This window comes from Chinchilla lanigera, unplaced genomic scaffold (genome assembly GCF_000276665.1).
Source record: "Chinchilla lanigera isolate Chin_1 unplaced genomic scaffold, ChiLan1.0 scaffold00008, whole genome shotgun sequence".
Lineage (NCBI taxonomy): Eukaryota > Metazoa > Chordata > Mammalia > Rodentia > Chinchillidae > Chinchilla > Chinchilla lanigera.
The window spans coordinates 2,334,545-2,344,477 of record NW_004955409.1 but is presented as its reverse complement, the minus strand read 5'-3'; the positions used below and the strand labels follow the sequence as shown (position 1 = coordinate 2,344,477).

General features: G+C 50.3%; 1 protein-coding gene across 2 annotated transcripts in view; it reads right to left on the bottom strand.

Annotated features, from left to right (window-relative positions):
* The window catches only part of Fam214a (family with sequence similarity 214, member A), a gene marked incomplete in the record, with an annotated part of 84,321 nt that overhangs the window by 1,012 nt on the left and 73,376 nt on the right, over positions 1–9,933 (bottom strand). For both annotated transcript variants that reach the window (XM_013510275.1, XM_013510277.1), the window contains 4 exon segments: positions 155–354; positions 2,320–2,388; positions 6,387–6,545; positions 8,969–9,077. In XM_013510275.1, coding sequence (XP_013365729.1) covers positions 155–354; positions 2,320–2,388; positions 6,387–6,545; positions 8,969–9,077 — 537 coding nt within the window.

Below are 9,933 nucleotides of genomic sequence, written 5' to 3'. Positions count from 1 at the left end.
TTTTTTTTGGTTTTTCTCCGGTACCAGGAACCGAACTCACGACCTTGCGCTTGCCAGGCAGGCGCTTTTGCCGCTGAGCTAAATCCCCAGCCCCGCCGGGCCTCTTAACAGGAACTCGCCACGGGCCTCCAGCGGCGCGCCCCGCCCGACTCACCTCAGGTGGATGAGGTAGCGGAGCAGGCGCTCTTCCGCGGGCGGGCCGCGCCCCTTGCCCGCGCCCCCGCGGGCCTCCGGCTTCGCAGGCACCGAGAAGATCCTCTGGCGCAGGAAGGTCTGGTGGTTGGCCGGCATGTCGCGCAGGTCGTACATCACCACGAACATCTTCACCACAGTCTTATTGGGGTTGAATAAGGTCTGAAGAGACAACAGAGAAACTAGTCTTCAGGGGCAGTGCCGTGCAGCGCGCGTCAGGCGGCGGAGCCACAACCGCACAGGCTTTTAACAGAGACTGTCCCACCCCTGCCACCGGGGCAGGGACTAAAGTTAACACTCAATACTGCTGCAAAGGTCTGACCTTTTATTTCACAGTATTATAAAGTCCTGTAACAAATCAAAATCTTAGTTATAAATTTCTTATTAATAAAAAACAATCTGCAACTTTTTTCCCTGTTTAGAGTTTCAGAAATAGGTCTACTATCTCCAGCAAAATACACCCTCATAGGGTTAAACTATTCTAGCTCTGTAATTTCAAACTTTAGCTTTAGTTTGAAATTAGCTTAGTTTCATTTGATGACTATCAAATGAAAAATTCTCAAAGCAGAATATTAAATTTTCTCACATTTTAATGGTGAGTAAATAGAATTTTTAAAATAAATACAAGTTTGGTAAAACTAGAATTTTTGGTGCTTTATGTACATACAGTGGTAAAATTAAAAGTGCTCAGAGAAACGTTTCTACTGGAAATTCTTTTCAGGTTTATAAGATATATCTCATCATTATTAGCTCCAAAGTAGGCTAATAACATTTCACGTTCTCACACTTGAAGTCATTTCAAAATCTGTAGCAACATTGAATTAAAAAAAAATCAGTATGATTATAGACCAAAATGTGTATCCTTAGTGAAGACTGAGTTGAGTTCAGTGGGTTCTTGGCTATGAACCACTGGAAGGAAAACTTTCAGAAGTGCTGATTTTAAAGTAAGCCCGGAGCTGCTGACCTAACTGACCAAGTCACCAGCACCTCAGGGGTAAGTTGGTGCTCGTGCTTTCAGAAGCTCCTCCATGGCACTGGACACCACTCGCTGAATCAAAATGAAAATGTATCAACATTATGATCCACTCTCACAATCTAAGTCCTAAGATTACGGCCAACACATTTCACACCCACAATTAGCAAGCAGCAGTTCAAACAATGGTGACACAGAATTAAATCACAAAGGAGTGAAACTAAGTTTCACAGTCAGAAGGAACCTCTTGGCCGGTGTTCTGCAGAGTGAGAGGTCAGGCGCCGCGTCGGGTCAGCGTGTCACTGTTAGGACAGCCGCCAGCTGGCTGGCGGGGACCCAGCGGGGACAAAGGCCGCCACTGCTGTAGCTCAGGGGATCCATGGGACCCAAGTCACACTTTCCTCTGCAGCGCCGCCTGCTCAGCAGACAGGCTCCGCATGGCCTGCGTCTCACTCCTGTGCAGTGTCAAGCACACACGCGTGGCCTCCCTGCAGTGCTGGCAACAGTGAGAGGCCCAGGGTGACACAACGCGTGCCCGGGCTGTGGGCGACTTTGCAGTCTCCCAGCTCCGCAGGAGACCCGAGCAGACCTGGAGGGCAGCGCCATCACTCGGGGTCAGATGCTGACCAGGTGAAGAAGAGCTGCCCTGGGCAGAAGGGCAGCTCCGGACTAAAGGGCAGAGGCCGCCTGTGCCTGACACTGGTCAGACGCACGTTTCCGCTTAGTGTCCTCATCCTGCCACGTCAAATCACTGCGCCAGGCACACCATCGCGCTGTGCTCCACGAGTCTTCCTGCCAAAGCAGCACGAGTATTTGGGGTCTCCTTTTAAACAGATCCATCTCGATATGGCTTCTCACAGTAAACAGAAGGCACCGAGAATGGCAGGTTCTAATTACACTGAAAATAGCTTCCTTTAGGTTGTGCACATGGTCACAGACTACGTTTCTAAAGCGTTCACCTTGACTAATCTAGTAAAGCTTTGCCTTATGGGGTCCCCCAAGGGCCATCCTGGGCAGAGCAGGGAGACTCCAAACCACGCTGCAGCCCCACGGTTACTTACCAGAGTCGCCGCGCAGCAGGAGCAGGAGAAAGGACTAAGTTCTAATGTGTGTGAGAGAATGATTATTGCAATTGTAGGCTAGAAAACACATACCACTTGTATTGTTCCTGAAGGAGGTACGCGGTAACCCCTTTTACCAAGGGACTCTAAAGTAATCACACCCTTGAAATAAAAGAAGACAAATTGAGTACACACTGAGGCACAGACACAGACTAAAACAACACGTCATGTCATTACTAACATTGCGGATTCTACTTCTACGGAAGTCATTCACATTGAATTAACGGAAATACATTCTATGACCATGGAATAGCAAGGCTCCCACCCTGAAGAGACAAGTTATTGTTCTTCCCGGAGACGCTGCGTAAGTTACGTGTAACGCCAGCAGCCACACTACCGGAAAGCTCCACTGCCACGCAAGACATAAAGGCAAGTCTCCCAGCCAAATGGGAACAAGGCAAAGTTGCAGGACCATTCCCCCGTATCTTAGGGGAGAGAGGGAATGAAGAAACAGAACTGTTTCTCTCTGGGCATGCAAACAGTAAGAGAGTTGGAGGGTAAGTCTTGGCCAAACATGAAGTAATTCTTCAGTCAAGGATTAAGTAACCTCTGAATTCTGATTACAAAAGAAGAGAGAGATAGAAATGAACAAAAAAGAGAGAAAAGAAAGGAAAGAAAGAAGGAAAGGAGGAAGGGAGAAAGGGAAGAAGGAGGAGGGAGACAGAGAGAAGGAAAGAGGACGTTCAGGAGTTTGTAGTTCCTGCCTGATAATTTATACAAGAAGCGCTCAAGACAAAAAAATAGGGAAAAAAAGGTTTAATCAGCAACTTTCAAGCTCATTTGTTCTACATAAAAGCTACAGAAACCCATTTTCCAAGGATTAACTGTGTCTTCAAAAATAACCTTATGCCATGTTATGTCAATCAGGGCCTTCGTAAACTACTGCTGTTCAGCCATTTACTTACTAAGAGATCTAAGAAGCCGAACTGATTTTAGATCAGAACACCATGGATTAAAGGCCAACAACCTAAAAATGTGTGAGTCCAGGCTGAGGCTAAGCTTGGGTCATTTCGTGAGAGGACTCTCACAGGGGTGCGCCGGAGTCCTCAGGGGCCTGGACCCAAACAGCAGCAGCCTGGGGTGCACGCCGTCCCTCCCTCCCCGGAGCGGAGTAGGGCAGCCAGGCCTGCAGGCCAGCGAGGCTCCCTGTGACAGACTGCGTGGGCGTCCCCACTCGAGCACAGCCGCAGTAAGCGGAGCTGTTTCTCTGAGAACTCCGAACAGTGCCCAGAGAGTGTAAGTTTAAAGAAGATACATTAAAATGAGTGTGTGAAACTTCTCACTAGAGGCGGGCACTGAGATCATTCACTCTGCACCAACCCTAACGAACGGTGCCCCTCTGCTCGTGTGAGCTGGGTGGCACTGTCCCTGGCGCTCAGGTGGAAGGAGCACAGGCCCAAACACGCCAGCCTTCTGTCGGAGTGACCGAGCGGCGGGGCTGTCCGGCCAGCGCCCTCTCTCGGGTGTGAAGGTAGCCAGGGCTGGGAGGCAGAAGGAGGGGCACACGGCGAGGTGGGCCAAGGCTCCGAGCCCGGGTCCTCGCCTCCAGGTTCGACCGTGAGGCTAACGCATGGGCCCTGGGACGCTTTCGGGGACTGGGCGTTGAAAAGACACAGGCAGCTCTCCAAATCCAACTGCACACGGTTGTGCACGGGCTGGTGAGTGTGCCAAGAAGCCAGAGCTCTCAATGCTCTTCCCTCACGTGCGTTCCACGCGGCGAGCGAGGACGCCTGTGGCACTGTGTGAGGAGCGCTGTGGGGACCTACTGTGCTCGACGCCACGCGCCCTCCTTTCCTCGCTCTAGAGAGTGAAACACTCGCACCCGCACCGGGAGGAGCGGTGCTAGGGCCTCATCACTGCGGGGAGCCGGCCCCCTCGCACAAATCCATCTGGGAACCAGCAGGCTAACCGCCCCCGCCGCCCCCCTCCCTCTCTGCACGTGCCAGCCTGCCGGCTTCACAACACCGCAGCAGTGAGCAAGCAGCCCATAAATGTCTGTGACTTTTCTTAAAAAGACACAAGTTTAGGGCAGCACTGTAAAACAACAATTTCCAATAATGTAAGACCAGGAGTAGCACTGGCAAATTAGAAATTTTAGAAAGTTACTGGGAAATTATTGGAGATTTTATTAATATTATTAAATTCATTAATTTTTATTTTAATAATTTCATCATTTTAGTTGGTCAGCTTATTATTCATTCCTAGACAAAATTACTGTATTTAATATAAAAACAGAAACCTATTTCTTTCTGGGATTTTAAGACAGAATAGTGAAGTTTAACTAAATTTGGTCAAAGTCTTACACAAAAACTGCTCAATGACCAGGGACTACAGGAGACAAGAGTGAGTGGGAAGCTAAAAGAACGCCTGGACCCGGGTGACACAGCGGCCTGGGCCCGTGGACACGACCGCGATGTGCGCCCGCCCCTGCCCCAGCCCGGCCTCAGGGACAGGACCTCTGCCGGCTCTCCCTGCGCAGCTGCCGCACAGCTGGCGCGGCCAGACAGCACGTGCAGAGGCCCACCGCCGGCTCCCAGCTGGAAGCGCTCTGGAGTGCTCTGAATCCTCCCGCAAGGGTCACTCGATGAGAGGACGCCGCCACCTCTAGCCACGGACGGCCCTTCCCGCACGGGTTCCCAGAGTGACGCACAGGGCCCTGCGGTCTGTGCTGTGTGCAGTCCTCAACTCTTTGAAAGCAAACTAAACTACCAAGATGGAGGTAATGTTCCTTGAAGAAAAAACTACTTTTATTAATGGACAGTAGGAACCGTTCTTGATCTAAAGTATGGGCTCAGCTGCTTGCAAAAGGAGCCCATCCTCGTCAGTAAAATGGAAAGGAAGCCAGGGCTTCTCACAGGGTTAGTTAGCGCAGTAACCCGAGGAACAGTCTTTCTGCTCAGTACGCAGAACCTGAGACCCCAGGCGTGTGCTTCCTTGCTTTCTGGGGACACCATGATAGCATCATTCTATCTCCTAACCTTTCATTTTTTTAAGGTATCAAACAAAGTCAAAGATTAAGGCTATTTTTAAAATAAAGTTTCGGATTTTCTTTTGCTCTTGAATTTCACTCAGAAGTATGTATTTGAGCTGAGTTCCAGCCTCATCACCCTCTTATCTTCTTTCTGAGCCAGCCTCCTGGTCCGTGTGGACTCTGCACTGCGGCCTGACCGCCCCCTTCCTCTCACTGCAGGCCAGCAGCTCGCCTGGGGGCAGCCCGGCGTCAGGGTCTGTCCTGCCCTAGAAGCCTTCCGGGAGGACTGGCACGCACGCTGGCACGGAACTCGCCTCGATGGCACTTGCCACCCCGCCATCTGTGGCAGCGGACACAGCTCTGCAGCACGTGTGGCAACAGGGCAAGCTTGGGGAGGTGCCTCCGCCTTTGACACGGCCCATGAGTGCAGTACTACCGGGGGAAGCAAACTTCCTGTTATGCGGAAGTCCCTCTTCACAGCTCTTCCTAGTAAGAAAGGCACTGTCACTGATGTTCTGGGGAACCTTGAAGGTAGGGACAGGGAGCGGCTGGCGCAGGCAGTGGGTAGGAAACCCAGGCTGGAAAGGAGGGCTGGGAAGTTCCACGCCTGTAGGGGTTTATATGTCTTCAAAGACTTATCCATAAATGCAGAGCCACGCACTTTGGGAAGGGCGGCTGTGCGCCCCGGGACTCGCTGCAGCTTCTGCAGCTGAAGGCTTACACCACGGGGGACCCACTGGGATGAGCAGCGGAAACGGACAGACACGGGATGGGAGTCCCGCGACTGCACCCTCATGCCCTTGCCCTCCCCGCTGCACTGGGGCAGAAGCAGCAGGCAGGAGGAGCCGGGGAGAGCGGGGACCAGCCAGCAGGGGCTGGGCGGGAGGCAGGCCTTCCCTGACCGGACGCCGCTGGGAACTGGGGCGCGTTCTGTGTGAACTCAGCACGCGGGAGGCCAGGTGGAAGCCCCGTGCTCACAGCACCTTCCCTGACAGAGGGCGCCTGCCTTCGGAGCTCGCGGCCACCCTCACCGCACTCAGCCTCTTCCCCTCTCAGGCTCTGCAGCATGCATTAAAGCCGCCTGTCACTGAACTCTCTGATTCTAGCAAAGAATTTAGAAAGTACTTGCCATATAAGGAGAGGGAGCGTTGTCCTCTGAGACACTGTAGAATGACACCTCCACGGGGAGGGTCAAGTGCGCGGGGCAGAACACGCCGCTGGCCCCCACCTCGGCGGTGAATCCACCGACCACCCCGAGGGGGTCTAAGCGGTAGTTCAGAACAGACTCCTGCAAGACAGAGCAACCCGCGGAAAGTGAGAAGGACTCTCTTTCTACCTAACAGAAGGCGTTACGATGCTTTGCCGTGCTGGGCCGGCGCGCCTTACCACATGCCCCCTCTGACAATCCGCCTCCCCCAGGTGCCACTGGGCCGTGAGCCTGTCCTCCCCTCGCCATTCCAACCAACACAGAGCTCCCCCGGAACCTCACCACTTCTTTACCTAATCAGTTCATGTTATTTTTATATGTCTAAGTAAAAAATATGCTCTAAGCTGGGAGTGGTGGTGCGTGCCAGTAACTGCAGCTATGCAGGAGGCTGAGGCAGGAAGATCACAAGCTTAAAGTCAGCCTGTGCAACTTATGCAGACTCAACTCCCTCGTATGGGAAAAGCAACCCAAATCCAGCGGCTGCTGGTGTCAGGCTGGACTGCACTGCTGGAAGGAGACAGCCACAGGACAGGTGAGCAGAGGACGCAGAGCGAGGTCTGGCAATGGAAAGGGTAACTCTCTCCAGAGAGGGCTCAGAGGCCTGCGTTGGGGTCTTCTCCGGTCAGTGTGTTACAGACCCCCACAGCCAGAGACTGCGGCAAAACAGCCAATTCCTCTCTGCACACTACCGTGGTGAGACTTGGTCCTGCCGCAAAACACCATCAGTGTGAGTTTAAAATTCCAGTTTCCCAAGCCACCACACCCTTCTCATTGCCGAGGTCACTAAACTCACGAAGAAAGATCTGTCATTCACTGAAGAAAGCATTCACTTCATTAGGAAGAGAGGTTGTGCGGTGGACAGCCGCAGAACTCCTCTGTACGTTTTCCCTAGGGCACTCGGGAAATGCACGCACACTACATGACGAGACTCTCGAAGCACAGTACTAGGAAGGTCTCGCGAGCATCTTCCCTCCTCTCCTCTCGTGCCTTGTGTGTCTGCCAGGGTGCCCGCAGCACCAGGTTCACTGTGGTGAAAGGCTGCAGAGCGCCCAACTCTCAGTACGGTCTCTGTGATTTTTTCCAGTGCTGGGCACTGGACCCAGAACCTCATACATGCTGTGAGCATGCTACTGCCAAGCTACATCCCTGGCTCTTTTCATTTCATCTTCTCTTATTTCACTTATTTTTGAGACAGGGCCTTAGGTCACCTCGCCTGGCCTTGAACTCTGGATCCTTCTGCCTCAGCCACCCTATAGCTGGGACTATAGGGTGTGCCACTGGGTCATAGCTTGCCATTTTAATTCTAAGACAAAGAGGAATGGAGAGATCAGCACCTCTAAACTGAACCTGGAATGCGATGCATCAAAAAATCAACGTAACAGAAGTTTGTTCTCTTTTTATTTCCATTAAAACTGTGAAAGACAGCTTAAAAATTAAAATAGTTATAAAGAATGTTGGGACCAGAGATGTAGCTCAGCGGCACAAGTGCCTGCCTGGCAAGCACAAGGTCCTGAGTTCAATTCCCAGTACCAAAAAAAAAAAAGAACACTGGCAACTCTGGTAAAAGTGTTTACTTCAATTAAAATTAAAAATTTAAATTATTTCCCTAAAAACACACCAATGAAAATGTCACTTTTGGTTCTGGGTTTGAGGTTGACTTCTAATTGAAGACAGCGAGCTCAGGATACATCTTATGACAAGTGGCAGGACCCACGTAAGAGGCACGGGGCTCCCGCCACCTAGCACCCCGAGGCAGGAAGGCCGCAGGCTGGAAGGCCAGCCTGGGCAACACGGTTACTTAGTGAGGCTCTGTCGCAAAATAAAAACCAAAACAGGTCTGGGGATGCAGCTCAGTGCAAAGGGCCTGTGTTCAATACTCAGCACCTTCCTCCCCTGCCAAGTATATGTATCAGAGATCTTTAAGCATTTGATTTCTAAAAAATAAAAAAGTAAAAAATCTTAGCATAGGTGCAGAATTTGGAGAAGTTACAGAGTACAGAGAAGCACCTGACCTTGTGAATCGATCTCCTGGACCACCAAGCGGCTACTACCAGCCCACCAACGATTTTCCTGGGTCTGGGGCCCACTGTCCTTGCTTCGTGTTTTTGAGACGAGCCCTTGCTCTGTCCCCCGGGCTGGTGTTGCACTTCCGGTCAAATGATCTCCTCTCTCAGCTGGCCGGGTAGCCGGGACCACAGGAGTCGCCGCTGTGCCCAGTCAGCAGCGGAGCTGCGCCCGCTAAGCAGCTGCGGCCACGCCTCTCCTCCGGCTAACCCTGAGCCACCAGGGCCGCTGCCAGCTCCCCAGTGCTAAGACAGCACGGGGCCACTTTTCCAACTTCCCTTCTCATGAAAATACAACAAAATAAAAAAGAAAATTCAAGGCTTTGGAAAAAGACCCTTGATTTATTTCCTTTTAACCAGGAAACTTTTAAAAAGACATAAGTGATACCCTTAACTTAGTTAAGAAACTTCAACTCTTAAAACAGCTTTAAATCACATTACCTCAAAATTTCCGAGGAGACTAAGGCTTGTTATGGGTGGAGCACTACAACTCAAAAAAGGTTTTTCATGAATATCTGGATCATCTTCAATGTTTAAACACGGTCGAGGGCTGTTAAAATAAGCAAAAAGACATTAATCACAATACTTTCTTGTTTATATTTGTATAAAATTAATTTAGGAGAACCTGAACAATTTTACTTTAACTGACATAAAAAAAATTATTATCAAACTTTAAAATACAAAACTTCTACTTTAAAATTTACATTTACCTATCCCGGTCTACCTGCCTATCTACCTGTCACACAGTGGCAGTTACTGGAAATATGACAGTGCACTCATGCTGATCTTCATTCTCAAGGTACAGATGTGAACACAAAGGTGAAGTATAACTACAGGATATAATCTGAGGGCTGAGGATGCAGCTCAGGGGTAGAGCACTTGCACAGCACATGCGAAGCCATGGAGTTGTTCCCCGGCACCAAAACACACACATAAAAAAAAATTGCCAACATGGAAAAAACTGCCAATGCTTTTTTTTTTTGCAAAGGAATAAAAGGTAAGATTAATGACCAAAAGCTGGGCATGGTGGTGCATGCTTATAATCCCAGCACTCAGGAGGCTGAGGCAGGAGGATCACCTTGAGTTCGAGGTCAACCTGGGCTATGTAAGTAAGTTCAAGGCCAGCCTGCACTACACAGCGAGACCTTGTCTCAAAAAACAAAAGTTTAATGACCAAAAATATATAAATGTATTTAAGTATTAGGGTAACATTCAGCTGTGACCACCTCACCCCTCCTTTACCCTTAGTAACTCCGAGTGCACCCTCTCTTACTGAAAATAAGGGTTCTGCTATTTTTTTCTCCCATGTTTTTTTTTTTTTCTGGTACTGGGAATCGAACTCACGATCTTGTGCTTGCCAGGCAGGCACTGTGCTGCTGAGCTAAATCCCCAGATACTTGTTTTTT